Consider the following 27,907-nt stretch of genomic DNA (forward strand, 5'->3'; position numbering starts at 1 on the left):
TCTTTTTCCATCTCTACTTCTCTATTATTTCTGCTATAATTCATGACAACAGAAAAGAAGTTCAATGGTGGCTCGAAAACTGCAAATTGATTCTATATAACTTTGGTTAGAAAGCACTTTGGTCTTCTTATTCTCTTTAATCTTGAACTCTGAACCTTTGCAATTACAATGAGCCAAAGACTGCTTATTAGTGTACGACGTCATAAATAACAAGGAAATCACCGAGGTAAAAATATGCTATGATTTGGCATTCCGAACATTAATGCAGTAGAGCCTTACAATATCATCCATGGCGGAACTTCTCTGAGCATTCTTCGCTCCAGACATGAAGATTTCAATTTATTTCTCCGGATACCGCACTATAGAACACCAGTCTCGAGTCTGGCCTACTTCACTTCTATCATTACCGTCTTGAGTCCCTAACTACTTCAGCTTACCCTTGGATTTAGCACTGCCTTCAAACCCGGCCCGTTTCTTAGCGTCCTTGCCTTTTCCGCCTTTGTTTACCGTGCCAGTAAACTTCTTCAACCGCGGCTGGTGCTTGCCTTTTTTGCCCTTGTTTTCTCTTCTGCTCTTCAAGTTAGCCTCTCTTCTCTTTTGGCGTGCGGCGATTGTGTCCTTAACAACCTGTTTTCTCTCCTTCCACTCGATTTCGCTCTTGAGCTTTTGCTTTTCTTTTCTCTTCAATGCTTTCTTCAACAACTTCTCGTCGTCCTTGACTTTAATGCCTTCAGCCTGTGACATGAGGCTCTGCCACTTATCCTTCTCCTCCTGCTTAGCCCGTTCCTCCGGTGTTAGGCTGTCCAATTTTCTTCTCTTGGCCTCGAGCTTTTGCATGTGGGCCTTGATGTCATTGTTCGAAGGTCCCTTTTTCTTCTTTTGAGCAACTCCACTTCTCACTTTGCTTAAATCGGACGTTGCACGGCTTCCATCCTTAAACACGATATTTCCGAAAAGAACGTTTGCATCTTCAGCATCTTCCGCATCAGACTTGTCGCTGTCTTCATCGGAGCTTGAGCTGGAACTGGAATCAGCTTGTTCATCTTCATGCTTTCTTTTGAGTTTTTCTTGTCTCTTTGCCTCTTGTCTTTTCTTTCTTTCTGCCAACATTTGTTCCCTCGATTTAACGGGACCACCAGTCTTGGTTCCGGGAGCCTTTCTTTTCTCCCTCAACAAGCTGATTTTACTGGCCAACTTCTTTTTCAACTCTGCTCTTCGCTGTTCACGTGCTTTTTGCTCTTCAGGAGAAAGCACTTTCTTCTGTGATTTGGGCTTCTCTGCAACGCTGGATTCCACCTCGTTTCCCTCATCGTCGAAAACCATTTGGGGACCGTCTTCGGAAATAAGGCCAGCTTCGGAATTGGTCTCCGCTCCCAAATTTAGTTGGTCATTGGGTTTTTCTGCCGGGGCGGTTTCGCTCTTTGTTTGCCCGGGGAGAACTACATTTTTGGCACTCTTGGCCTTGTTCTCCATGACATCCTTGGCACTGGCGCCTGCATTGTTGTACGAGTCTGCGTCTGCTGCGCTTTCCGGGTCCAACTTGGCTCTCTTGTCTTTGGACACTTCCTTCTTCAGTTTCTTCTTTTGTTTCCACTGGTCCTGGGTGGCATCGTCATAGTAGTACTTTGCCGGAATCAATGACAACAATCCATTGAAAGCCGTCGAATGCGTCTTCAATCGTTCCTGAAAGTTAGCAAATGGTCCAAAAGACGCCAAAAGAGCACGGTCGGGGCCAGAGCACGTGGCGGCGATTTTTTGCAGCAGAAGCCTTTGTTCACCGTAGGAACGGAGCCCAAAGAAAATCCGCAGTCTTTCGATTCCAACATACCTCGAGTGAATTAGTCATGGCTTTAGAAGAGTTGATGCAATGGAAAAAAAAGTTCCTAGTGGCATCGCACCCCCAATGCAGGACGTGGAGGTGGATAGAGAAGCCAGAGAAAATAGCAAGAAGAAAAAAGGAAAGAGAAAACTACAAGAAGAAAGACAGATGAAAAACGAAAAGAGAAGAACAATGACGATATCGACGCAAACAAAGAAACGAAAAAAGTAAGCAAATGTGTGGGCTCGTTGTATCTGGCTCGGCTGTCCGATTTATAAGGCTGGTGGGCCCGCACGGTGTGTACACCCGTGCACCACGCTATCTAGTGATCGTCCACCCAATTTATAGCCCTAACCCAGCATGGATTCTACAACAGAATATCTTGTGGTGTCGTTGCCACAATCGGTCAATGCGCATCCGTTTTTGGAGCGCACATTGAACGGCGGCAAGCAGCCGCTTTTCCCCGTGTCGTTGCCCGACTTCCAAATTAAAACCTTGGACTCGTTGGTGCAACTTTCCGAAGAACTTGCCAAGTTGGACACGACTTTGCAGGCGTCGGTGGCCAAAGTGGTTGATGTCATTCAGACGGTGGAGCCACGCAAGCTGTTTGGCGAAACCCGTGTGGTCAACTCGAAGCCAGCGTCTGCCTTTGTGGAGCACTTCACTTGGAACACCACCAAATACCGTTTGGACAAGTCGATCAAGGACTTGGCGCTGCTCATTAGCGGCGACGCGCTTTCGTTGGACAACGATGTCCGGCAAGCGTACCAGCAGTACCAGACTGCCAAGTCCAACTTCATGGCCGCAGACCGCAAGAAGAACGGAGACTTGTCCATCAAGTCCTTGCATGAGATTGTGCGGCCCGAGCACTTTGTGTTGGACTCGGAGCACTTGACCACGGTGTTGGTGGCTGTGCCCAAGTCCCTTGTGGGCGACTTTGACAAGAGCTACGAGAAGTTGACCGAGTTTGTCATCCCCAGAAGCGCACAGGAGATTGCTCGCGACAATGAGTTTGTCTTGTATGCCGTGAGCTTGTTCAAGAAGTACCAGCAAGAGTTTATCACCGCGTGCAGAGAACATAAGTGGCACCCGAGAACAGACTTTGTGTACTCGGAGGACAACTTGAACCAGATGAGAAAGGAGTTCGACTTGACCAAGACCACTGAGTCCAAGGCCAAAAACGACTTGATCTGGTTGTCTAAGACCGCGTACTCGGACATTTTCTCTGCCTGGGTCCACATCAAGGCTCTCCGTATCTACGTCGAGTCCGTTTTGAGATACGGCTTGCCTCCCCAGTTTGACACTTATGCCATCAAGTTTGAAGGAAGCAACCTCAACAACGTCAGCAAAGCGAAAAAGGAATTGGTGGCCAAGTTCGGCTACTTGGGCGGCGATGGCTTTTCGGAAAAGAACAATTTGCATGAGTATGCCTCCTTGGTGGACTCAGACTATGAGCCTTTTGTCTTGTACCTGTTGGAAATTGTTTAGGTGCCACTTGAGCCGGGCCTCTTGCTGTTTATTTCTCCTCTTTCTGCACTAGTGTAGCAATAGAAATTTGAAACTGACTCGTGTAGTGTAAAAAGACAATAGCAATGCTAAATCGTTGCACTACTAGACCGAACTCACATCTTTCAAAAAAGAAAGCTCGCACTCAGGTTCGAACTAAGGACCAACAGATTTGCAATCTGCTGCGCTACCACTGCGCCATACGAGCTTTTCTGCAACTTTCTATCTCAACCACAATGTGACCAAACTTACCAACATTTTTCAGAAAGTTGTAAGTTTCTACGCTAAAGTGCTGTTTTTCTTCATTTGGACATTTTAATAGCAGCATTGTTTAATCTTGGTGCGCGACGTGCTCTAGCTATCATTAATTGACATTCCTGCACCATAGCTAGGTATCTATAGATGCTAGAGTGAGTCTATCAGAATTCCCATCATGTCCGACGAAGACGATTTTCTCTCTGAAGAATCTTACGAGTTTGAATTTGAGGATGATGATTACGACGGAGGCGTTGACAATATCTCGGAAGAGGGCCAATCAACGGTATGTTTCTCTCATTCATCTATAAAGCCTTGACTAACAAAAAGGAAAACATGTACTATCACGCCAAAGGGTTGAAAGAGGATTCCGTGGATCTGTCTCTCGAAACTTTCCACAAGCTAATAGACACCGCTAATGGCGACAAGGATATAGAGTGGATCTTCAAGAGTTACAAACAGCTTGCCAAAATCTATTATCAGCGAAACCAGTATGACAGTGTTCTTGAATGCATCGGGAGCTTGATTGGCCTTTTGCCCAAGCTCAATGGAAACTATGCGGAGGATTCGATCAATAAGCTTCTATCCCGATACTCGTCTTCGAAAAACACGGCCTTTGTTTCCAAGATGTACGACGTTATCGTGTCCAATCTCCAGGACGCAGAAGTCTCTGGCATGTCAGCGCACCGGCTTTGGCTCAAGATCAATATCAATAGATTGAATAGCATGCTAGAGCATGACGAGTTGCAAAAATGTCCCGAGATCATTCGTGCCATAAACGAGAAGCTCGAAAATGTTTCAGAGCTGACTAAGACATCCTATGCCTTGGACATCATTGCAGCGGAAATCGAATATGAGATGCGCAGCAACGGGAATATCAATACTTTGAAACTGATTTACCAGCGGAGTCTTCCAGTGAAACCTGCAATTACACATCCTCGAGTCATGGGGGTTATAAAAGAATGTGGAGCCATGCTTCAGTTTTATGCGAAGAAGTATGATAGGGCTCGCGTGGAGTTTTACGAGTGCTTCAAGCATTTCGATGAGGCCGGTTCCTTGTCGAAAAATAAAGTATTGAAATATTTGTGCTTATGCTCGATGCTTGCTGATAACGAGGTGAATCCTTTCGAAAGTCAGGAAACACAGGTTTACACGCAGCTACCGGAGTTCCAGAATTTGATTTTGTTGGGCAAATGCTATGAGCAGGTTGACTTGAAGCAGTTTCTTTCCACGGTGGACTCAATGAACCGATCAGGCGACTCTCTTGCGCAAGATCCAATTTTCAAGAGTGCTCTACCGAATATTCTTCATAATCTCAAGGTCAAACTCATTCTCAGCTACTTGAAAGCTTACAAAACTGTTCGATATGATTTTGTGATTCTGAGGCTCTCCCTTGCAGACGATACCGAACTTGAAAACCTCTTGATGTCTATGGCAAATGAAGGTGCTGACCCCCGAATGCGTATAGACTTTTGTCTGCGAACTATAGAAACGGAAGACGAATCCTCCTCAATCTTCCCTCCTTCGTTGAATGAGAAAATAGTTACAGACAACTTTGGAGTATTGAGGATGTTGAGGTTCTACATTCCCAACTTTGCGTCAGAAAACAACGATGCCCAAATGGACATTGATGGGACGCTGGAAGATAACAGTTCGCCTCTTTGGAATTTCAGCAAAATGCTCTTTTTTGATGCCAAAGCAGCCCACGATTGGCTTCTGTGGTTGAAGAGTGCCATCCCTGCTAAAGCTCAACATTTGGTAAGTCAAAAGGATCAGATATACTCTGAGCAGCAAGATTCGACCGCCATAAAGCAGGGCCCAAGTGATTTGGTACAAACAGATGCAAGCACAAACAGCGGTATTTTGGGTGCTACTACAATGCATCCAACGGAACCAGAGGAGGAAGAAGATGAGGACGAAGTGAGCAAAATTGATCTTCTTCAAACATGGACCCAACAGCTTTTGGATAGCTTGACAGATAGTGGATGAATATAATGGAGAATTGGCGAGAGAGTATTACAAAGAATATCGTAAGATGAAGCCTCTTTGAGGTTACAATTAGTAGTCCTTTTTTTCTTCCTAAAATATCGGAAAATTAAATCGATTTATGCTTTGGTCTAAGGTCGGTGCACAATTCTTTCTGTAAGCCCTAAGTATACAGAGGTGGTGCACATAAACACATATATCTCCCGCCGCGAGAAAAGATGAAAAAAATATTATCAACACTCTTCTTCTTCAGATGGTATGTGTCTATAAGGTGGATACTAGGATTAGACATAAATGCGTTATCGTCATGAGTTGGCTTCTATATGTGGCCAACATATGAAATCAACTAACACACGTATGAAGTATCCAATTGTTCAATCACAATTAGTACTAACAATTACTTAGGCCTTTTACCTTTAAAGTGCGCGTAGCAATAATTTTTACAAAACTTCCATCCAAACTTCTGTTCAGCTGGAAGCAATTTACGTTCAAAAAAAGAAGGGGATTGAAAAAAAACTGATTTCGCCCAGGATCGAACTGGGGACGTTCTGCGTGTTAAGCAGATGCCATGACCAACTAGACCACGAAACCAATTTATGTTACTTTTGCACTTGAATTAATATGTTCGGTAATGTCAGACTGATAGTCAATAATACGAATGATTTAAGGATTCCAGATCTGATATGAAACTATTTATCATTGAGGCCGAGAGTAAGTGGCAAATCACTGCCATGCATGGAAATGCGCTCGTCCAAGTGTTTGAGAGCAAAAAATAGTACCCCCGCACTATAAAGACGCGGCGATTTCCAGAAATTTAAAACAGTGCAATGAAAGTCTACTATTGGTATGTCGGCCTGGAGCTTTTCGAAGGGCTCGCTGGCTGCGACTCAGATGGAACGCTCGTTTACCTATCTTTGGGCCAATGGCAATTTTTGGTTGACGTTGTCAAACGAGACTTTCTTCCCGTCAAAAGAAACCATGAGCTTTTGGCGGGCCATCCTGACAAACAGAGCGACGGAACAAAAGAAACGCTCGCGCTTCTTCTGGAGATCTTGGGCAACCCGGCAAACATCGATCGAATCGGACGTAAAATCCGGCTCCGCTACATTTTTGGAACGCTGTTCCAGCGCAAAGTGTGGGACACTTTAATGACTATAAAAATGGGCGAAACCCTAACTTACAGCGAGGTGGCCGCCCGGGCGGGCGGGAAAAAGGGCGCGTCGCGCGCCGCCGGCCATGCATGTGGCGCCAACAGAATTGCCCTTTTGGTTCCGTGCCACCGCGTGGTTTCGAGCGCGGGAGCATTGACCGGTTACCGGTGGGGCATAGACGTAAAGCGGCAGCTTCTCGATACCGAGCGGCAGGCTGCAAAAAAAGGACTATAGGAAATTTCAGTGTGCCGTTATCGGTCCAGTTCAGCAGAGAAACATAGGAAATTTCAGTGTGGCGTTATCGGTCCAGCTCAGCAGAGAAACCTAATGCTTGGGGGGAATCTCGAAGTGAGGCAAGGCAAGCCAATGCTGCGCGGGCGAAATTTTCGGCCGCTTCAGCTTGTTGGGCCCGCGTGTCCATGCCTTGGGGATGCGCATGTTGATTTTGCCGAAACACGAGCTCCGCGGCACATGGTTCTGGTAACTTGTCTTGTCGAAAAACACCGGTTTGCAATCGACAAATGTCTTGTACACGGACTCGGGTTTCCACTCAAAGTCCGAAGTATCGCGCCGCTTGCGGTCGCGCGGGCGGGTTTTCCCCGAGCACGCAATGCGCCGCCTGTATCGGTCCTCCATGGCAAACTCTCGCCGCACCGTTTCGCGCACAAGCGTGTGGGTACGCCAGGCAGATTTCCGTCGGGCGGGCCGGAGCGAAAGCGCCCCGCATGCCTCGGGCGCGTCGTGTACTAGGGCGTACTCCGTGGCGTAGGCGAAAATTGTTCCTGGCGGCGGGGCGAGCATGCACACTGTGTCCTTTTTTTGGGGCGCCACTTTTGCTGCGGCCGCATCAGCACGTTCATTGTTGCACAAATCTCCATGAGGGGCGGTCAAAGTGCTGTGTTCGATTTCCAATGGGATGCTGGCCGCCTCAAGTAGCCCAGGAACACTTTCTAGTGCCGTCTTGTCTCCATTGCAGTCGATGCTGCTGCTGCACTCAAAATTAGCATTGCTCGACCGGTGGGAGCATGGCGATATCCTGTTACAGAAGGTCGAGGGAACAATCTTGCAATTTGTGCCCGTGCATTTGTTTACGCAGCCTGCGCTCGCTTGGCAAATACTGCTGGTGCGGCTTGAGCAATCATTGAACCTCTTGTCTGTGTGGCCGCCTAAAGTCTCTTCAGAGCCATTGCTCGAGCAAATGTTGATGCCATTGTCAACCCAGTTATCGTTCGAGACATATGGAGGGTAATTGGCGCATTGGTTGTGGGATGTGTTGATCACTCCAACGGTGGTTGAGCCTTTTTTTTCCTCGAGCTCAAGCGAAATCTCAAGGTCGAGCGCATTGTCGAGCGGCTCGAGAAGCGGCGCGCTGAAAAACGCCGCCTCCCACTCCATGTACATATTGTCTGGAGCGCAAGCCATGGGTGCAAAAACCGGCGCGCGCCGATATTTAGGCCGCGCGCCGCAGAACACTTTTGCGCAGAGCGCATGGCACTCTGTGCTCAAATATCAGGCCCAATATGCGTGTATAGTGCATGCTATGGAAGTTCCAGAGTAGTTTCGGGTTATCTTCCGGATGGGTTATCTTTTGGATGGGTAAAGCGGCTATTCAGTGATAGCCAAATGGAGGAAACTATATTCCACTTGGTGGAATTTTCGCTCCGATTTTGCGTTCAAGAGACTCTGTATCTTCCAAAAAATGCAAGGTGAGCTTTGAGTAGTCGAATTTACAATTAATGAAACATGATAATGTGTTTCTAGATGAGGCTTATATGTCGATCTCTTAGCAACGTTCAACTTTGTCTACCTCTCTCCATTGTTCCTCAAAAGCATCTCTCCTTCGTATTGGGAAAAGTAGAAATGTAGTAGCGAAACGGTTTTGTTCTCACATTGATATTGTTACGTATACCTACTGAACAGATTCTTAGTCCTATAGAGGTGGAAAGATGCACATCATCAAGGTAAGAGTATAATGTCGAGGTACTATTCAGAATATGTGTCAATTGCCAGAACTACAAATTTCAGGTGTCCCCGTTCCATTGTCCCAACACAATTGATTGATGATTCAGAATTACATGTGATCTAAAGGAACAATAGAAGATGCTTGTGCAATCGACATACTGCCCAGAGCCTAAATGGCTTGTTTGACTTATAAACGTGCATGCGCTGTCTAAATATGACCAGATATGTTACCCGATGTGCCTACCCTATCTAGTTACTAAACGTGTAAACTAAATACGCTTATCTTTATCCTCTACTTGCTCGCATTGTTTCTGTACATGTGTCTTCTCTAACACAGAACGGATCATCTACATCTAGACTTATACTTTGGGCTCTTTGCAAGGCCGATACTGAGTCTGAATTGCCCATTTCACGGCTTATTTACGGCACTAAGAACGCTCTAGTCTATTCTGATTTAATACATTCGTTGTCCCTTTATACTTACAGTCCGTATTACGGGTCGCATCATTCGTCAGATCATATTCTTCTCCACTATTTTGTATTACATTGTACTCCTAGCATAGACACCCTTGGCTACATTGTAGTACGTCATTGTCTGGCTCCATTATATGAGGTATGTCCATCGATGCTTGCTCAAGGTGTCTTTAAACAGAAATCTCCACACAATAGACAAGCCACCTCATCGGACCGGGCCGGCTCGGCTAGAAACAAGCGCCAAGTCAATGTCAAGATGGACAGTCAAATATAGCGGACGGACTTCGGCGCGAATCATGAGGCGCACCACTGCGGGGCGAAAAGATACGCAAGCCGAAACATCAGGAGACACGACCACTTGCGGATTCGCCAGTAGCGGCGCTATCTGGGCTAGAGTAGGCGGCTAATGTTGGGTTCCGCAGCCAATGCAACCTTTTGCAAGCGCTGGAATCCCCTCGGGGACATGGAAACACCATTCATCTCGGAATAAACTTGTGCCTGGCGAAGCGGGGAGTTAACGTGCATACCAGGTGCAGCCTAAATACGCCCAAGGAAAAAACCACATACAGTCATAGCCACAACACACTACGCCAACAATCAGTGAAATTGCACATAATAAAAAGCAAAAAAGGTACAAAAGTACAAAAGTACAAGAGTGTCAGCGGCAAGAGCAGAACAAGGTTGATGTGGGTGTATCTTCTCACTTGTGTCGGCTCTATTCTTTTCGCCGCCCCAGTCCTTCTCCGCCCAAACAGCGACAGGGCGAAAAAAAGAAAGTCGGCCGTTTGATTGCCAGACAGGGCGCAGGGCGCGTCTTTGTCTTTTGTGCACCACGCTCACATATATTTATAACCTCCGCTTTTCCACAGGTTCCGCCCGCCGCCTGAAACCTGCTCAACTTTTCTTGATCCCGTCGGCCGCTGCCCAAATTCCGCCCAGAAATCCTTTGTCTCGGCCGCCACTTTTTTTTCCCATCTTTTCTTTGCGCCTTCTTCCCATTATTCAGCGCCACATCCTTTATATCCTCCGAATCCCCGATAACCAAGATCTTCGACATGGAGAGAGTTTTGCCCCAAACAGACCCTCGCAGCCCTTTCAACGTCAACGTGCCGCCGCAGGATGCTAAGCCCATCCACCATTTGGTGGCGTACTTCAAACTCTGGAAACACTTCATTTCGGCGCTAGTGGCGTACTTGAAAGACTTGGTCATGGCCAAAGAATTCGAGCTGAATCTCAACTTGCAACTTGTGGGTTCTGTACAATTCCCAGGCTTCAAAGATTTGGCTTACAAATGCCTTTCCCTGGTTGAACAGCAGATCTCACCCCAAGCCACACCAAAACTGGAGAAGCCACCACTGCCTGCGTCAAACCCCATTGTAGGACCGTCTGCGCCTGGTCAGGAGAACAAGCGGCCAGGCTTAGCCAAAACAAAGTCTGCGCTGTCATTTTTGAAGAACCAGACGTTTGCCCACCACCGCTCTGCCAGTCTGTCGAGCTTAAAGTCGGAATACAGCGGAAAGCAGTTCCCGCCACCAAAACACGCTCATACCACAAACTCCTCCACTCCGCCTGCGACAATTGCAGCCAAGTATGTTCCGAAGAACGATGTGAGTGTTGATCCGGCGTATTTTCCGCCCGACTCGATGTTTTCTGGAACTCCTCAGGCACTTATCAACCACCATATGAATACATATAGCGCGCAGGCCCGCTTATGCCGAGAAGTCACCCACAAACTTATTCCACGACTCGAGAACTTGCACAAGAATTTGGGGCTCAAGATCAAGGAGATTCGATCGCTGTTGAAAAACGATTCGTTTGCGAACCCCACGCTAGTAAAAGAGGTTTCGAAGACAGGGGCTATCCTAAGCACTTTTGTACTGTCTGTTCAGCGCTATTCAGGCCCTAAGCCAGTGCTCAAGAAAGAGGGGGATGGAGATGACGATGATGCTTACTCCATGAGCGATCCTTTTCTTGTCAAGTTGCGTTTGGATTACCAGCTCAAAAACCAATTGATTCACGAAAATTACATCTTTGCGCTGTATGTAAACCTCCAGAATATTTCCAAGGACTTGCTTACATATGTGGTTAAGGACTTGAGTTCGGTAGCCGAACGCATGATTCGGGCTACAAACAACGAGGCAGTGTATGCATCATCGTCGGAGAATGTTCTCTACAATATGGGTGTTACCTTGAAACACAAGTTGAATGCACTGGAACACGAGTGGCAGCATTTCATCTCACACAATCCGAACTTTGTCAACACGTACCAAAGCACAGCTAATTCAACCAAAAGAGAAATGAGACGATTCAAGGATATTGTGATCCCATTTGCGGACTCATTGCATAGTAAATGCTTACGGTGCGGGTTCATGTACAAGAAGCAAAAATTGATCAAGCTGTACACAAGTTATTTCTACTTATTGACCTGCAACTACTTGCATGAGTTCAAAATCGAATCAGAAAAAGAGAAAGATGGTGAGAAGAACGGACAACACAATCCAAAAAAGAAATCAAAAGGCAAAGTGGGTGGTTTTGTTGGTCACAACGATACGCCAACGAAATCATACAACTTGAACGACTATTCTTTTTCAGTGAAAAACGAGTCTGATTTCAAGTTCGTCTTGACAAAGATATCCAACACATCTCTGAAGTTCACATTCAAGTGTCTGAATGAAACAGACTTCATTAATTGGACAACAGATTTGTTTGATTTGCTCAAGTTTGGCAGCAACCACCTAAAGCGTTTCAAATTCATCGAAGAAAAGATGGCTATGCGTAAACAGGACGCCTCTGAATCAGAGAAACCACCATCTCAAGACGACTTGAAATTGCAACTCAAGGGCCTTCTTTCTGCAGACTTGTCTATGAATAAAATTCAAGGTCAGCCTTCAAGTCTTTCGGGCATTTTCACGCCCAAGATCAACTCGCCTCCCGATCGTGAGAAGAATCCGTTTGAAAACACTTTTGGAAACATTGGGTCCGAACAACAACCCTCAGTGGTTACCCCGCCATTATCATCTCTGCACCCAGAGTCGCCTGCATCAGATTTCAATTCTGAAGGTGCTTCGTCACAGCCTGTTTCGCCTGGTGAGCCTGGCACAGAGAGTCTGGCTGAACACCAGAAGGCGCACGAGAATTATCTCAAGCTTCAACACGAAATTATGAAACAACAAGAGCAGTTGGTGGAGCTCAACCTAGCTCCTACAGACAGGCCGTCTTTGTCAAGACATCTGTCGACAGAGTCGATGTTGTCGGTGATGGAGCAGAATAATCATAACCTCTCAGACTTCTTGCACCAGAACCGTGATCTCATGAAGGAAAACACATCTCCACCGATCAACGACTCGCACAGTTCCGAGCTGTTGGCACCGGTGCCAACAGTTTACGTGCTGCATCACACGAGTTAAATATAGACTAATAGATCTGGCATATGCTATTGAACTAAAACGTAACGAAACGAACGAACCACTTCTTAAATTTTCATTCTTTTTGCTAATTACATTCATTACATGGAATTGCTGTGTCGCATAGAATAATGCTCCGAAGGAATTAGTCTCTCCAATATACAGAACTAGAATCCATACAAGACGATCTGGCTTAACAGATGCAGACTTGGCACTTAACCGCGTTCGCTTTATTGCTTTTTTTGTTCGTCAGCACGGCTTTTTTTTCTCTGATGCAAGCAAGCAAGAAAGACGAGGCAGTGTACCAGTCACGGCTGGGCCTGCGCATTATGCAGGAGCGCGCGCATTCTTGGGGAGTAATTTCGCAAGCTTTAACTTCCCTACTATATATATCATCGAGTCAATATATAGTTCCGATTAATTGCAATTCGGCACATTCTTTTTCCAGGTTTCAAGTTTCAAAAAACCCAAGCGTTCCTATTTGCCAAATCTTTCAGCGTCCCAGAATTAGCCGCTCGTTGTCATGTCGTACTCATCAGGCTTCAAAAAAAACGAAAGCGCCATTGCTTCAGACACCGAAGGCGATGTCGAAATTTCCGATAGACCAAACCCTCCATTGAGAAGATCGTCGTCGTTGTTTTCGTTGTCTTCCAACCAGGAACCGTTGCCCCGCCCAGATCCAGAGGACTACAAGAACTTTTTGGACGACAATCGCCACTTTTCCTTGATTAGAAACTTGCACATGGCCGACTTCATCACCCTTTTGAACGGGTTTTCCGGGTTCTACTCCATCATCTCGTGCTTGCGCTTTGCACTCACTGGTCAATTGCACTATGTGCAAAGAGCCCACTTTTTCATTTGCTTGGGCCTTTTTTTCGACTTTTTTGATGGCCGTGTCGCCCGTTTGAGAAACAAGGCTTCGCTCATGGGCCAGGAACTCGACTCCTTGGCCGATCTCATTTCCTTCAGCGTGTCGCCTGCCATAATTGCCTTTGCAATTGGCTTTAGATCGACTGTGGACACGCTTATTTTGGCGTACTGGGTTTTGTGTGGCTTAACCCGTTTGGCCCGTTTCAATATCAGCACAAACAACATTCCAAAGGACAGCACGGGCAAGTCGCAGTATTTTGAAGGCTTGCCAGTTCCGTCGAACTTGATTTGGGTCGTCACAATGGCTATTTTGGTGTACAGAGGCCTTGTGTTCGACAAGTTGCCTGGAGGCATGATTTTTGCCGGCACATTTGCCGAGTTCCACGCGGTTTCGCTTCTTTTCATTGTTCAGGGAAGTGCCGAGATCTCCAAGAGCTTGAGAATCCCCAAGCCATAGTGTATTTATGTATATGAATATTCCTGGTATCAATGACGATACCAATGTGCAAAGAAAAAGTTGGTTCCTAGTCCAGTGTAGAATCAATGGGTACCCTTTTCCAACTGGAACCGTGTGGGGCCCATAAGCTCGATGTGGCGAAAATCTAGTCCCTTGTATATGCCACTCTGCAACTCGCTATAATATTGGGTGAAATTGATGGGATCCAAAACGCCTATTGTTGTAGGCAGAAACCCCAAACGATGGGCTCGCTCAGCAATGTCCAAAAGACGACACTGGTCCCAGAAAACGTTGTGGATGCGTGCCAACTTCCAAAAGTACATGGACCGGTAGCGCCATACTTGCAAGGTGGAAAAGTCTCGGGCAGAAGTTGGAGTGATGCCTAACTTGGCCAACTCATGATGGAAAAGCAGCAAAAGCGAAAGAAGTTCGGGTTTGTCCTGGATCCGGTCCACTAATGTAGTAGCTAGAACGTTGGCAGATGCAGATTTGCCTAGCTGTTCTTGGTAGTCGTCCACTTCTTTCACGTACTTGAGTGCATTAACTATGGTGAATCCAGACTTTTTCATTTGAGGCGCAGAGTAGTGTCGCACGGCTTGTAACCTGGAAAACATGATCAAAGAGAGAATACGAATGACTAAAGGAAAGAAGGAGACAATATATCAAAAGCAGAAGATTAGAACCAGAAGATGGAGAAGTCTGATTCGCACTACTGCACCTTTGGGTGCAAGAGTCGAAACATCTGCATCAGCATTCCTAGGATAATTGTTCACAAGACAAAATGACTTTACTGGCTTCTCGTATCCTCGTTGTATCGTAATCGTTAATCTTCTGCAGTGATTCTGTTACGGTCTTTTTTCTTCCCTTTCTCTGAGGCCATCAATGGCACCACTTCAGTAAGTCCAAACAGCATCACTTCAGTCAGCCCAAACGGCATCAAGGAACTAGTAATATAGATATACTTATCGCTTATCGCATTTATAATCTTCAATAGTGTTAATCTATTCTTCAGTATTAGCCAGCCCCTCCACTATAATCAAGCCACTGGTGATACCGCGGAGGCACGGGTGTAGGTAGGTGAAAAAAAGACCGAAAATTACAGAGCCTGAACTTTTGCCTTCACCACATTCCCAAAGCCATGCTTGCTTCGAAAATTTTGCGTGCATTGCCACTCCACGGCGCATCGCAGGCCCGTTTGGCCATGCCCGTTGTCCGCTCGAATTTTGGCGGCTGGAGAAGATTTTACGCTGAAAAGAAAGATGAGAAACCGCAATCCATCTTGACTGACGACATGTTGGCCAAGGCAGGTTTTGAGGACGAACCAAAGAACGAAGAGAACGACGACAAGTCTAAGAATGAGAAATCCGCCAGAAGAAGACGGAAAGCGCAAACATCCAAGGATATCCAGAGAGAGAAGTATGCCAACTGGTTCTACATTTCGACTCTTTTTGGCACTTTTGCCGGTGTGGGCTGGATGTGCAGAGACTGGGACTCAGACGAGGAACAAAAGAGATTGGATGCCAGTGATATTGGAAACGGATACACTCCCAAATTGATGTATGATCGTTTCAACAAGAGATTTCTGAGTCTCTTTACGTTCTTCAGCGAACCGGCTTTCGAAAACTTATTGCCTCCTCCTCCACCAGAAGCTTACCGTCGTCCGTTGACCTTGGTTTTGTCTTTGGATGATCTTTTGATCCACTCTGAATGGGACACCAAGAACGGTTGGAGAACAGCCAAGAGACCTGGTTTGGACTACTTTTTGGGATACTTGTCGCAGTACTACGAGATTGTTATTTTCGGCTCCAACTCTCAAATGTATTCTGAGAAAACTGTGGCCAAATTGGACCCTTTGAGAGCTTACATCCAGTATGCTTTGTTCAGAGAGGCCTGTCGTTACAAAGATGGAAAATTGATCAAAGACTTGAACCTCTTGAACCGTGATTTAGCTAAGACTGTTGCCATTGATGTCAATGAAGAATCTTTGTGCATGAACCCAGAGAACAGTATCATTTTGAAACCATGGGACGGTAAGCCTGACGACACTTTGGTCAAGTTGATTCCCTTGTTGGAATACTTGGCCACTCAACCAATCAAGGATGTTCGTCCTATTTTGAACTCTTTTGAAGACAAGAGCAACATCATTGCTGAGTACGAGAAACGTGAAGCACAATTGCGTGCCCGTTGGAGAGAAGATAACAAGGACTTGTTGGCAAGAGCCCACAAGCCAAATGCTGGTAGCTTTTTTGCATCCTTGATGGGTATTCCACAGTCTTCTGTCAACAGAGAACCAAAAATGCCATTGGACATCATTAGAGAACATGGTCAGATGCAATACGAGAGCTTGCAGAAGTACTTGAAGGAAAATGAAGCCAAGTTCTTGGAAGAGGAGAGAAAGATGAAGGAGGAATACGGAAAAGTGACTTTGAATAAGTTGATGACCGAAGGAATGCCAACTGCAGAAGAGATTGCAAAGGCCCAAGCAGAAAAGGCTGCTTTAGAAGCTTCTGGTTCCCGCAACTGATGTAATGATTTCTTGAATATAGCAAAACAACTTGTACACTGATATTATGATATCGGGTCTCAATCTTGTAAGATTTCTCTTAATCGTAGTAGAGTAGGGTATAATGCTCCAATGACACGAAACTACAATAAAATCAGCGGTCTTATGCCAGTTTAGTTATGTTCCCAAAAGCAATGAAGTTAAAGTTTGTTCGAGTGTCTATGATTTTGTCAGCTCTTGAGATACTGTTGGGGCATAGCATAACTAAAGTATGAGCAACACAACTTCTGTGAAGAAACTCATCACATAAAACAACTACAATAAATCATGAAGTGTCGATTTGTACTTTCCTTGCATTATTCAGTACTGCAAAATACTATCGTCAATACTTCCGGAGTATATATTAGGCATCTTCAAAAAAAAGAAAAAAAAAGAGCACAATAAAAGCACACTATGAAAGGGAGAGGTATAGAAATTAAAGCTGAGATACTTTCTCCTGACATAATCAACATAATCAATCGAGATGTTCTAAGTAGAGTTTGAGTAAATGAACAGATCTTGAAAAGTTCCTAGTTCCTCAAGATTTCAGTATGTAGAAACGCAGGAACCCCAATTTACTAAATCGTTGAGAGCTAGTTTTCAGGTAAGGGAAACTAAGAGTTCGAAGATTTCATCGAAACATTTGAACGCAGTTTCGTTCAAGGAATATTGATCACATCCTTTTTATTTGAAGCTATACCCACTAGTTCTTGATTTTTACTATTTGGAGCCAACTATTCCACGGGCTTAAAGTCTCACTTGGTCACTAATAACGTGTTGCACCATCCACACTTGATTTATAGGAACTTAAAACTCATACATTTTACAAGAGATATTGTTGATAGCGATACCAAGATGCATTGGGTCTGACAAGACCCGAATACGTAGATGCAATTTATAACCATTCGTAGCTGAAGTGTAAAGGACCCAAAGTTGGGTCCATTAGTTTAACGTTCAATTTACTTTGGTATTTTTTAACGCAGGCGTTTGAAATAATGAAATGGTTGACTCATTATAACGGGGAAAAAGGATGGAGCCAATCGTAGTTATATATAAAAAAAAAGTTTCTGTTCTTTGTATTGTACAACATTCCTTAAAAGTGGGTGCAGATGATCATTTTATTTACTGCCTAATTTGGTTTCAATGGACAGATACTGAACTAATCTTTGGGTATACTTTGGAATCTGTTTCCTCTACATGTCCGGCACGGACTTCCAAATGTTTTCAGCAGCTATGTCTTGGCATGTGTTTCTGCATAAGGGTTCATATATTTCGCTCGATTATCAATTCCGATCTCGGCGTGTAGTGCACAAATAAAAAAGGAGAAAACAACTTCAAGTATCGTCGACACTGGTAGTAGAGGCCAATAAGCTGATCGAAAAGCATCCAAAGTACCGCTTTCGCTGATATTTTGTAATCTGGTAAGTGTTTTGAAAAAAATATTCCTTGGAATGTCGTCCCTGGTACTTCCTCTTTGATGCACGACATCCGGACCGACATTCGCACTAGCCAGTAAGATACTTTATCTAAACAATCAGTGACACAAAACCGGCACACGGTCAAAAGTTATTTTCTCAGCCTTCCTTCACGAATTTCACTTTTTGCATTCTTTTCCATTCCAACTTCTGAACTTCTTTCTTGTCTTTCTCCACTTGTTGCAAACGTAACTGTTTTTGCTTGTGCCACACATATCAGATTGAAGGGATAAATTCAGGCTCATCCTTTTTGTTCTTTTTTTTATCCAAGTGAAGAGCACTATTAGTCAAGGAGAACATTCTTTTGCCGCCCCGGACACCCAAAAGGAAAAGTTTTACTGCAACTGCTTGTGATCCCAGTGATCTTACCGTCCCTTTCTAGCCCCTCCTACCTCCTTCCTTTTCAGTTCAGTTCCTGTTTTGATCCCCGATGTCGGCCCGAGGAGCTCAGATTGCCCCTAGAACGAACTTGGCGCCATCGCCTTTGGCTAGTGGGGCTGCTTCCTCACCAGAATCAAGTTCGCCTGGTGGAATTACAACCATCGCCACATCGCGAGAATGGGTCTTGCCACCAAGACCCAAACCAGGACGCAAACCTAGTGTTGACACGCCGGCGTCCAAGAGAAAGGCACAAAACCGTGCTGCTCAGCGTGCTTTCAGGGAACGCAGAGCCACGCGTGTGCAAGAGTTGGAGCAGAAGTTGCTCGAGGTGGAAAAAGACAAGGAGACCCGAGAAATGGGTCTAGTCAACACCATCAACAAACTAAAGTTCGAGAACCAGTTTCTTATAAAGTCTCTTGAGCAACTACGCCTGGAGTTTCAATCGTTCCGTGCGGCCGGGTCCTCTCCATCTAGGCCCGATTCCCTACCGGCGAGCGGAAGCGCCAGTCTACAAGCAAACGCTTACAAGTCTGAACTTAGCCAAAGCGCACACCAACTTCTTGAGTTTGCCAAATCTCTGCCTGCGCAGGTTTCTGCGTCGCCCGCCCTGCTGCAATATTCTGTTCAACAGATTCTGCCTGCTCCATCTGCGGATTCGCCGCCGTCTTTATCCGCATTCCGTTCCGTGGCCCCAAAGAGTGGGAACAGCACGCAAATCACACCTATATCCCACAAGCTGTCGCCTGATAAGAAGAAGGACAGTACCGAAGATTTTGATTGCGGTATTTGCCTCAAGGAAAGATGTCTTTGCGAAGATGTGGGCCTCAAGTCGAAGAGCTTGGAAGACACATTCAAGTCCTTCACACCTATGGCCGCAGTATCTTTGCGTGCCAAGCGTAAAGTTTCCGAGGTGAAAGAAATTGACTTTACCGCAGGATACAAGAAAATGCCAGATCTCAAGAAATTGCGCAAGAACTCGCTGGAAAGAGACAAGCCGAGAAAAACGTCGCTGGTATCGATGGGTGGCGACAACTTCGACGAGAACTCGCCAGTTGAAAACTGTGGCTTTTGCACGGATGATACCCCATGTGTCTGTAGAGAAGCGGCCAAAGAAGCGGCTCGCCTCAACCAGTCGCTTCAGGAAAAGGAGGAAGAAGAACACGATGCGGCTGGCCCTATGCTGCTTCCTCCTATCCAGGTTAAGGATGGTGTGTCTAAGGCGCCGTTGCCCGTGATGCATCCGGGACCTTCTCTTGAAATCAGAGAGTACACGAATTTGACTCCGGGAGCAGTGCCTACGGTTGTCACCAAAGAGGAAACTGCGCCAGAAACGAGCAACAACAAGCCAGACGAGGAAAAATCGGGATGCACAGGCAACCCTGGAACGTGCATGCAATGTCAGATGGATCCGATGTCAACGCTATTTTGTACTACAGTTGCAAGCAAGGCTGCGCTGGAACCAACACAAGCAACGCAAGACGTGCCAAAGGCATTGCCTACTGGTGACGAGAAGTCTTCAGCATCTCTGGAATCTTCTTCTCTGCGACCTTCGTCGCTGGGTCCTTCATCTCTAGGGCCATCTTCTCTGGCGTCTATCTCTGCGGCATCCTCGACATCTTCGGTGCCTCTGCCTTCAGGAGGCATTTTCATTCCGTGTTCTGATGCTTATAAGACACTTTCGCGCCACAAAAGGTTTAACAGTGTGGACTTTCTGTCGCTTGTGGGCAGATTGACCACTAGGGGAATGCTTGTGGAGGCTCAATCTGTGGCGAATGTGATTCGGGAGCTAGACAGAAAGGTGTACGATTAGTGCAAAGGGTATATGATTATGAGAACATTCGTTGGGTAGCTTAATGCGTAGTAAAGATTTGCAAGTAGGTATTCTTGATTTAGCTTATGGAGAGGTGAATGGAAGAACGGCATCACTGCAATCAAGGAAACTGCGCTGCCAAGTGCAAGAAGAAGTGGCTGATTTGAATGTGGTTTTATCAGCTTTTGTCGGTGCTTCCTCTTTCATGAAACAATTGATACCATGGAGATTCTACGGTTTCCCTTCAGGTGAAATGAGGCATTGTAGTATAAAAGCGAATTTGCGTTGGTGTCAAGACAATTACGTCAAGAAATAGGCACAACTGACAAAATTCATGGAAGAATCAATCGTTCACCAAATCTAGTATTTCTTTTTCGCTTATCACCAACTGCGTTGTGCGTATATCAGACACTGAAAGTTACTTGGCTTAGATGAACCATACCCTCGCAGTGCGAACTGTCTCGTTCTCCAAGCCAAAAGAGATAAAAAAAATTGTCTAAATTCTTGTAAGTGTTTTCTTCACCCTGTTTTCGTAATTGTATTCTGGCACTATCTCCATCTTTCAAGCGGGAGTGCAGATATGTCGGCTGCAACACAATGTCGCGATGACGCTCATCGCCTACGCTTTTCTTTCCAATGTCACCAAGCACCATGCGGATACTTTCAGTGCCGCGAGCATGTCGTTTTTTGCACGTGTCTGGTCCTGCTTTCGGTCTGAAGGCGGAAAAAGTGCCGATTTCTGAAGTCCTAAGGTCGTCAGCCAAAGTCACGGTCGGCCGGCATGAGTACAAACAGTGGGAAGACGACATTGGCACTCGAGGCCCAAGGAAGTATCGGACAGAGCTTGAGGCTAATGTTCTTCCGCGGGCTGAAAGAATCCTTCTGGAGAAGAGATCGGGCAACGACATGAAACCAAAGCGAATTCGTCTGAAGACCAACACGATAAGGAACGGGGAGGACACGATAGATACCAAAGTGAAGGAAAAGCCAACGACGGCAATTCCAAAGAAAACGCTGGCGGAGACAAAGAAGAGCAAGAAAGCCTACAAGCTTAGGCCAGAGCATGCGGGCGAACACGCATCGGCAGGGAAAGGAAAGGGCGAGCACAAGCGGGCGCGCAACCGGCGGCGCGAGAAGTCTGGCGAGAAAACGGGGCGCTCGCGGGTCATTGTGCGCGGCCGAGGCGGGCTTGCGCCGCTTTTGCAGGCGCGCGCGCCCGAAACAAGGCACATTCCGCGCCTCTCGCACGGCCTCGACCGGGTGCTTTTCTCGCCCGGAGTCCACTTTCTACAAGACCCCCGCACACGAGTGTACAACTTCACGCCCTACCTCAAGAAGATTGTGCCCCTAGATGACTTTGATATGGATAAAGTCACGGGGTTTGTGGCCGCCAACAAAGATAAGGTTTTGTTGGAGCATGCGATCGAGAACGGGAAGAAATACTATTCGAGCACACTGTCGATGACGCTGGCGCTCCACCAGATGTATTTGTTTTTCAACAACTACTCGCCGGGCGCCACGCACCGCTTCAACTTCACGCCCTTTTCGCGCACAGCAACCACGTTGCCGCTGTCTGTGATCGTGGAGCCAAAGGGCGAGCACAAGGGCGAGAAAATATACTCTGTCACTGCGGACAAGTCGGCAGACACAGAAATCATGTTGAGCGCCATGGGCCACTGCCTCGAGGCGCTTTTGACCAACGACGAGACGGCGTTCCAGGCATACTTGAAAACTTCAGAGGCGAAGGATAGGGAGGACGAGATCCAAGACAACGTCCAAGACAACATCCAAGACAAGAGCGTCCAAGACAACATCCAAGACAAGAGCGTCCAAGACAACGTCCAAGATAAAGCGACTTCAAGCGCCAACGTCTACAACTATCTGGTGTGCGGGCCGTTTCTCATGCGGTCGCAGCTCGACTGCTTCGACCCGCGGCTTCCTGGGTCGGGCACCTTCGACGTGAAAACGCGGGCCGCGTGCGCCGTGCGGTACGACCGCGCCGACCCGGACCGCGGCACGTACCAGATCTGGAAACAGCACGGCCGCTTCGAGTCGTTCGAGCGCGAGTACGCCGACTTGATTCGCACGGGCGCCCTTCTCAAGTACGCTTTCCAGGCGCGTATCGGCCAGATGGACGGCGTGTTTGTCGCCTACCACAACGTGGCGTCGTTTTTCGGCTTCCAGTATCTTCCTGTGGGCGAGCTCGACCGGGTGTTTTACTCGGACTCGCACGCCGAGCGCAGGGCCGAGAGCACCGCCAACGGCTTCCCCGACGACAATCTTCCGACACACGTGGCCGAGGCCCAGTTCAAGGCGCTGCTTGCCCTCTGGGCCGATCTCATGGACTGTGTGCGCAGCGACCTTGCGCGGACGCCCTATGCGGATATGCCGTTCCGCCTTGTGCTCAAGAGGAAAGCGGCGCCCGACGCGCGCCGCCTGTACCTTTATGCGTGGGCGGTGCCAATGCCGCCGCACGAGATTGCTGTGCTCCAGGAGAGCCCGCAGCTTTTCGCCACGCTGTTCCGCGCCCAAGTGACGCCCGAGCAGCGCGCAGAAAACATCGAGGCGGCGCGCCGCCATCTAGATGCGCTCAATGCAAAGCACGCCGCGCAGTTCCCGGTGCTTGCGTATCGCGCGCTGGCCCGCGCGCTTTTCGACGGCTCGCCCTGCGACTCGCGCCATCCGTATCCGCTGCTGTCGAGCACACGGCTCGAGTATGCGTACGAGATCGAGCGGCTCCATGAAAGTGTGGAGAGCACGGCGAAAATGAAAAAGACTGAAAACTCGAAGGAGCGCAAGACACATTCAGAAAACACTGGAGATTCGAAAACGACTGGGGCATCCTTTGAATCTCTGTCGTCGGAGCGTCCGCTTGGGCCCTTGGCACGCCAGTTTCTTACGCAGATGCGCGCGGTTTCGCGCATGCTCACGGCCTTCGACCCAAATACGCCCATCGTCGACCAAATGCGCGACTACGCGCGGGTCGGCGCCCGCCGCGCGGAAAAATGGAAGCACTTGGAAGATCCGGCAGTTGTGTATTCTCCTTTGGAAGAGGAGCACAAGTGATGGTGATATTGGATATGTGGCAAATATTCGGTTTAGCGAACCCAACTCAGCATAGAATTAACATTAAGCGGATACTTTACCCAATAGGAAGTTTGCATCATACCGTATTAGTTGTAGACCCAGTTCAATTTCTGGCACGTTACGCATATTCTGTATTATGCCACTTTGGACGAAGTCATTTTCACTCTAGGATTGGTTTGCAAAAACGCAGTAGAAAGAATTATGGCATTACCTAAATGGTTAAGAAGTCCGGGCATTCTGGTATCTATCCTCACGACAATAATGCATCTTTCTCTGTCTTGATCTTGAATTCTGCAACAAGAATCGTCGCTATATTGTGACTACGTAGAAGCTGAAAAATATTCCACTTTGGTGCTGTACTTTCGATGCGATTTTGACATGAATTGCATTTTAGCAAGCTTCTTCTCCATGACGTCAGTGCCAAGCTGCGATAAGGCCTACGGCTGAAGTGATTTCCGTTCATCCTGCCATGATTATTCTCGGGAACACGGAAAGAATTCGGACTGACTCATGTGAAGTTAATCCACCTCCGTTGATCCGCTATCTGCACACATGCAGTCGTATTTATCCGAGCCTCGGAGACGATGCCGAAGACAGAAAGTCTGGAACGAAGGGTGAAACGTGATTAAGACGAAAAAAACGAAAAGGTCCGAAGAAGAAAAGAGAATGCTCAAAGAAGGAAAAAGGACAAAGGAAAAAGAAGCGGCCACGTGTAATTCGAGCCTTGTTCAATTCAGCCTCGATCTCCCCTCTTTATTATATGCCGCGCGGAACAAGTCCGAAGAGGAGAAGGAGGGGCATTAAAGACAAGGTCCAACAAAACACAAACACACAAAACCAAAAAAAGTTAGCAAATCTAGCAAATCTAGCAAATCTGGTAAATCCGACAAAACACCCCAAACACACAAAACATAAAGCAGAATCCCGTAGTACATGATGGGCGAGTTGGATCGGAGTCACGTGCGCCACACTTCTAACGGCATGCCATCACCAGTTCCGCTTGTGCGCGACTCATTCCGTTGTGCCGCGTGACTCACGGTGGCTTTTCAACCTTAATAAACTGGGGAAGTTTTCTTTGCTCAACATCTCAAAAGCTTCATTTTACACATCTGCACGCTTGCCATTTGAGTTTCCGTGTTTTCCTCCTGTTGCAAGCTTATTTTTTTCGTCGTTACCCATCGCAGCCTTCTTCGCGCATAGGCATCAGACGCTTTTTCCTCGACCCATACAAGAATCATCTATTCATAGCAGAAAGAAAAACCAGCAAAACGTTTCTTACGCTGACTAAGACCCCTGTTTCCTTCCTTGCTGACATGTCTCTTTTCCGATTCACCACGCCTCCCAGTCCGCCGCTCGAGTATCAGATGCCCAAAACCGGCGAAACCCACATGCGCCAGACCAGAGAGGCGCTCAACACCAAGGAAATGCTCTCCAAAGACACGTCATACCCATACTTAAGCACAAAGCAAAGCATGCCCCGAGCTGTGCAGAACGCCAGCCCCGAAAAGGGCGGCAAGCCAGATATTCTTCGCCCGGCGGCCCTTCCGACGCCGCTCCAATCGCGCACCTCCACCACTTCGCTCGGGTCTCTTTTCGCGCCGGCGCCCACAGAAGTGTGCGACACCGTGCAGCGCCGCCTTGGCCCAAAGTCGCTCGTGATGCTTGTGGGCCTCCCAGCATCGGGCAAATCCACCGTGTGCAACTACTTGGCTCAGCATCTCGAGGCCCACGACTACAAGGCGCTCATATACAATGCGGGCGTAGTGCGGCGCAATGCGCGCGCGCCTGCGGGCGCCGACTTTTTCGACCCGCAGAACGTCCAGGCCGCCGCCTTGCGCGAACAGTACGCCTCGGCCGCCATGACCACTTTGCTCAGCGACCTTGCCCACAGCAGAATCAGCGTCGGGTTTTTGGACGCCACAAACACCACGGCGGCCCGCAGAAAGCGCATGCTTGAAATGGCCCTCAGCTCGGGCGTGAACTTTGCCAACATCTACGTTTTGGACGTGGCATGCACCGACGCCCAGTTGCTCGAACACAATATCGCCCGCAAGGCCGGCAACGTCGACTACCGCGGCCGCAGCGCAGACGAGGCCGTGCGCGACTTCCGCCGCCGCGCCGCCCACTACGCCCAGATATATGAGCCTGTTTCTCGTGAAGAGGTGGCTCGCTTTGGCGCCACCTACATTCGCATCCAGGACGCCGGGCGTGCCGTTTCGATGGCCGCCGGCCTGGGCGACGACGTCGACCAGTTGGTGCGCTCCTTTGTGTGCGACTACTACAAGAACCACGGCGCCGACTATTGCGCGCAGGTTGTGCGGTCGAGCAAAGGCGACCAGAGTGCTGGAAGGATTCACAGCGTTATAGAATAGGGTATTCCCGGCGCAGGCGCTGAATAGTTGAATACAAAGGTTAGGAAGTTAAGTGTAGGTTTTGAAGGGGTTATGATGGATCTCGGCTTTATGATGGGATTCGAGGGAATTTCATTGACTGGAGCAACGTAGATAGTAGTTTCCAGCTATGCAGTTTCATGTCGGTGTTGGAGCTTTGAATTGTGGTCAAAATGTGGTATTTTAAACTGGCCAGGTCGTGAAATCCAGCTTTTGCAGATTTGAAAACTACTACTTCTCTAAATTGATGCAGTTGTTTGCCCAGTTGCCTGGCATGAATGTGATGTACTATCAAAGCAGATTGGAATGCTTTAGCTGGACTAATTTAGATGGACAACCAGCACAGGTTGTACATTCCCAAGGAACCGAAGAATCTGATTTTATGTAGAAGAAGGAAGGTGATGAATAGAATTTATTGGCAGAATAATAGGATTGCTCCTTGAAGTACGTAAGTCCAATAAATTCGGCTACATCCAAATAAGTTAACAGAGTTCAAAACAACTTCGTCCTAATATTGAGCATAATCCACTGATCCAACTCCTACAAAACTGCTAGTAATATTTAAGTTCCAGGCAGAACATAGTAGTACTTATTTCGATATATATTTGCTGGTCTGTTGCCCATTTGACAATCCTCGATCTTAGTATGTAATTCTACAGTACGGTAGTTTGAGCTAGAGTTGAATTTCATGTCTGATTCTATAAGGTGTGCTAGGAATGCCTAAAACAGGTTTTCTAGCACCATCAAAGCTTCATTAACATTATCTCGTAGCGCCTCAGTTCAATCCCGGAATACCACGACGCTCCTGCTCCACAACATGCGAGGTGTCCTCCAACACCGCATTCACATTATTATTAACACCATAGTACCACGCACCGTTCTTGTCGTTGGTGTACAATGGATCTTTGAACGCCATAGGGTCATTTGGCCGAGCACGCAGCCAAAATCTGGCAGACCTGTCGTTACCGGCCAGGCACAAAAGGTGGCCCAACGGATGGTACTCCAACGCATGGATAGCTTTTTCGTGTGCATACGGAATGCGGTGCACCGCTTCAACCGACGCTGGCCCGCTCTGGTCCACATCTGCTGGCACATATTTGTCCAAAAAGTAGTGGTGCATAGCGCCATCGTAGGCAGCCGTGGTTAAAAGCAGCGCATGCACCGGATGCCATTCCACACACAGGAGATCGGCCTCGTGGTCTCGAATCACCGTGTAGTCGGCCATGGCACGCAAGTCAAAGACACGACACAGGCGATCGCGGGAAACCGAGGCCAAAAGCCGCGCCGTGCCAGCTTTCTGGAACTTCGTTTTCGTCACGGTGTGTTTGAAGCCAAGAAGCGTGGCCACGGCCGCAGGCGTACGTGGATCCCATAGCTTGACCAAGTTGTCTTTCGAGCCCAGCACCACGAGCCCCAACGTTGGATGCCAGTCGGCACTTTTCACGTCCCAGTGGTGGCCTGTCAAGACCCGTTCCTCGCGACCAGATGCAAAACTCCAGATCTTAAGCGTGGAGTCGTCCAGGCAAGTGACATACTTGCTGTCGGTGGGGGAAAAGGCAATGTCGCGCACAGCATCGCCGTGCGCTTGCACAATGTTGACATTGTTGTAATTGGGCTGCCAGTACTTGATAGCGCCGTCCTGGTCTCCCAGAAGAAGCCACTCGTCCGAATGCGAATAGCGCAACGCTAGAACGGCGGAGTCGTGTGCTTGCATGATCGTTTCAAAGTTGAACGTCATGCCGTTCCAGATGGTGAACTCTCCACTATGCAGCGCCACGACTAGCCGCCGGCCTTCGGGGGTCCATTTCACGGCATTGATCAGATGTCTCGCCTTGTTCAGCGAAAGATGCACAAACTTCGCCTGGATATCGAAAGCCGCGGCGTTTCCGGCCACATTGTCGTTTTTGTACGCGAGTGCAGGCAAAACATCCACGAGATACGACAGCTCGGGCCTGGCTGCGCCCAAATGGTACCTTGTGCGCCCTAAACTGCGCTGCATGTGCCAACGGCCCATGCTATTTCCATGATCGACTGTGCGCCGGTGGTGGCCTTTTTTCTCTTGCAGTTGTAACTGCTGCTCCAAGCTCTGTTGGTAGCGGCTCATGAATGGAGAATTGGAGGTAGATGGAGAACGTCAGTGGTATATTCAAATGTTACAGATGGATACAGGTCTAGTAGTAGTTCAATTTGGGATTTGCCGATATGGTTTGCTGATTGGTGTCAAACGCAAATGGTAGAATGGCCTTGTAGATGGAAGTTGTAGGAGAAGCTAGTCGCAGTAGATGGAGAAGAGTGTTGATGGTCGTGCGCGGCCAAACTGACAGACGTCTGGAAGTAA

General features: G+C 47.6%; 13 protein-coding genes and 2 non-coding genes across 15 annotated transcripts; 9 read left to right on the forward strand and 6 right to left on the reverse strand. All coding sequences in view use genetic code 12, as the record gives it.

Moving 5' to 3' along the window:
- Window positions 1-423: 423 nt before the first annotated feature.
- On the reverse strand, window positions 424-1,846 carry FOB63_005080 (ribosome biosynthesis protein; the record flags this gene model as incomplete). The annotated part of the gene is made up of 2 exons (XM_002617236.2): window positions 424-1,683; window positions 1,829-1,846. The coding sequence occupies 2 exons, from the start codon at window positions 1,844-1,846 to the stop codon at window positions 424-426; spliced, it is 1,278 nt and encodes a 425-aa protein (XP_002617282.2).
- Window positions 1,847-2,179: 333 nt separating this feature from the next.
- VMA5 (H(+)-transporting V1 sector ATPase subunit C) lies at window positions 2,180-3,307 on the forward strand (the record flags this gene model as incomplete). Its single annotated transcript, XM_002617235.1, has 1 exon — window positions 2,180-3,307. The coding sequence occupies one exon, from the start codon at window positions 2,180-2,182 to the stop codon at window positions 3,305-3,307; it is 1,128 nt and encodes a 375-aa protein (XP_002617281.1).
- Window positions 3,308-3,461: 154 nt separating this feature from the next.
- FOB63_005694 lies at window positions 3,462-3,533 on the reverse strand. Its single transcript has one exon. It is a non-coding gene; the product is annotated as a tRNA-Cys (tRNA).
- A 225-nt stretch (window positions 3,534-3,758) lies between these two features.
- On the forward strand, window positions 3,759-5,569 carry FOB63_005082 (uncharacterized protein; the record flags this gene model as incomplete). The annotated part of the gene is made up of 2 exons (XM_002617233.2): window positions 3,759-3,866; window positions 3,911-5,569. The coding sequence occupies 2 exons, from the start codon at window positions 3,759-3,761 to the stop codon at window positions 5,567-5,569; spliced, it is 1,767 nt and encodes a 588-aa protein (XP_002617279.2).
- A 514-nt stretch (window positions 5,570-6,083) lies between these two features.
- Window positions 6,084-6,157, reverse strand: FOB63_005693. The gene has a single exon. It is a non-coding gene; the product is annotated as a tRNA-Val (tRNA).
- A 236-nt stretch (window positions 6,158-6,393) lies between these two features.
- FOB63_005083 (methylated-DNA--protein-cysteine methyltransferase) lies at window positions 6,394-6,951 on the forward strand (the record flags this gene model as incomplete). The annotated part of the gene is made up of 1 exon (XM_002617232.1): window positions 6,394-6,951. One exon carries the CDS (start codon window positions 6,394-6,396, stop codon window positions 6,949-6,951), a length of 558 nt encoding a protein of 185 aa, XP_002617278.1.
- A 90-nt stretch (window positions 6,952-7,041) lies between these two features.
- Window positions 7,042-8,139, reverse strand: FGR12 (Fgr12p; the record flags this gene model as incomplete). The annotated part of the gene is made up of 1 exon (XM_002617230.1): window positions 7,042-8,139. One exon carries the CDS (start codon window positions 8,137-8,139, stop codon window positions 7,042-7,044), a length of 1,098 nt encoding a protein of 365 aa, XP_002617276.1.
- A 2,069-nt stretch (window positions 8,140-10,208) lies between these two features.
- On the forward strand, window positions 10,209-12,560 carry FOB63_005085 (uncharacterized protein; the record flags this gene model as incomplete). The annotated part of the gene is made up of 1 exon (XM_002617229.1): window positions 10,209-12,560. The coding sequence occupies one exon, from the start codon at window positions 10,209-10,211 to the stop codon at window positions 12,558-12,560; it is 2,352 nt and encodes a 783-aa protein (XP_002617275.1).
- Window positions 12,561-13,080: 520 nt separating this feature from the next.
- On the forward strand, window positions 13,081-13,884 carry CHO1 (CDP-diacylglycerol-serine O-phosphatidyltransferase; the record flags this gene model as incomplete). Its single annotated transcript, XM_002617228.1, has 1 exon — window positions 13,081-13,884. One exon carries the CDS (start codon window positions 13,081-13,083, stop codon window positions 13,882-13,884), a length of 804 nt encoding a protein of 267 aa, XP_002617274.1.
- An 83-nt stretch (window positions 13,885-13,967) lies between these two features.
- Window positions 13,968-14,498, reverse strand: FGR39 (Fgr39p; the record flags this gene model as incomplete). Its single annotated transcript, XM_002617227.1, has 1 exon — window positions 13,968-14,498. One exon carries the CDS (start codon window positions 14,496-14,498, stop codon window positions 13,968-13,970), a length of 531 nt encoding a protein of 176 aa, XP_002617273.1.
- Window positions 14,499-15,022: 524 nt separating this feature from the next.
- TIM50 (protein translocase subunit) lies at window positions 15,023-16,408 on the forward strand (the record flags this gene model as incomplete). The annotated part of the gene is made up of 1 exon (XM_002617226.2): window positions 15,023-16,408. The coding sequence occupies one exon, from the start codon at window positions 15,023-15,025 to the stop codon at window positions 16,406-16,408; it is 1,386 nt and encodes a 461-aa protein (XP_002617272.2).
- Window positions 16,409-18,331: 1,923 nt separating this feature from the next.
- Window positions 18,332-20,092, forward strand: HAP43 (Hap43p; the record flags this gene model as incomplete). Its single annotated transcript, XM_002617225.1, has 1 exon — window positions 18,332-20,092. The coding sequence occupies one exon, from the start codon at window positions 18,332-18,334 to the stop codon at window positions 20,090-20,092; it is 1,761 nt and encodes a 586-aa protein (XP_002617271.1).
- A 636-nt stretch (window positions 20,093-20,728) lies between these two features.
- Window positions 20,729-23,158, forward strand: PET127 (Pet127p; the record flags this gene model as incomplete). The annotated part of the gene is made up of 1 exon (XM_002617224.2): window positions 20,729-23,158. The coding sequence occupies one exon, from the start codon at window positions 20,729-20,731 to the stop codon at window positions 23,156-23,158; it is 2,430 nt and encodes an 809-aa protein (XP_002617270.2).
- A 1,334-nt stretch (window positions 23,159-24,492) lies between these two features.
- On the forward strand, window positions 24,493-25,551 carry FOB63_005091 (6-phosphofructo-2-kinase; the record flags this gene model as incomplete). The annotated part of the gene is made up of 1 exon (XM_002617223.1): window positions 24,493-25,551. The coding sequence occupies one exon, from the start codon at window positions 24,493-24,495 to the stop codon at window positions 25,549-25,551; it is 1,059 nt and encodes a 352-aa protein (XP_002617269.1).
- Window positions 25,552-26,344: 793 nt separating this feature from the next.
- FOB63_005092 (cleavage polyadenylation factor subunit) lies at window positions 26,345-27,673 on the reverse strand (the record flags this gene model as incomplete). Its single annotated transcript, XM_002617222.1, has 1 exon — window positions 26,345-27,673. One exon carries the CDS (start codon window positions 27,671-27,673, stop codon window positions 26,345-26,347), a length of 1,329 nt encoding a protein of 442 aa, XP_002617268.1.
- Between the last annotated feature and the right edge of the window lie 234 nt (window positions 27,674-27,907).

Source organism: Clavispora lusitaniae (assembly GCF_014636115.1).
Source record: "Clavispora lusitaniae strain FDAARGOS_655 chromosome Unknown tig00002663_pilon, whole genome shotgun sequence".
NCBI lineage: Eukaryota > Fungi > Ascomycota > Pichiomycetes > Serinales > Metschnikowiaceae > Clavispora > Clavispora lusitaniae.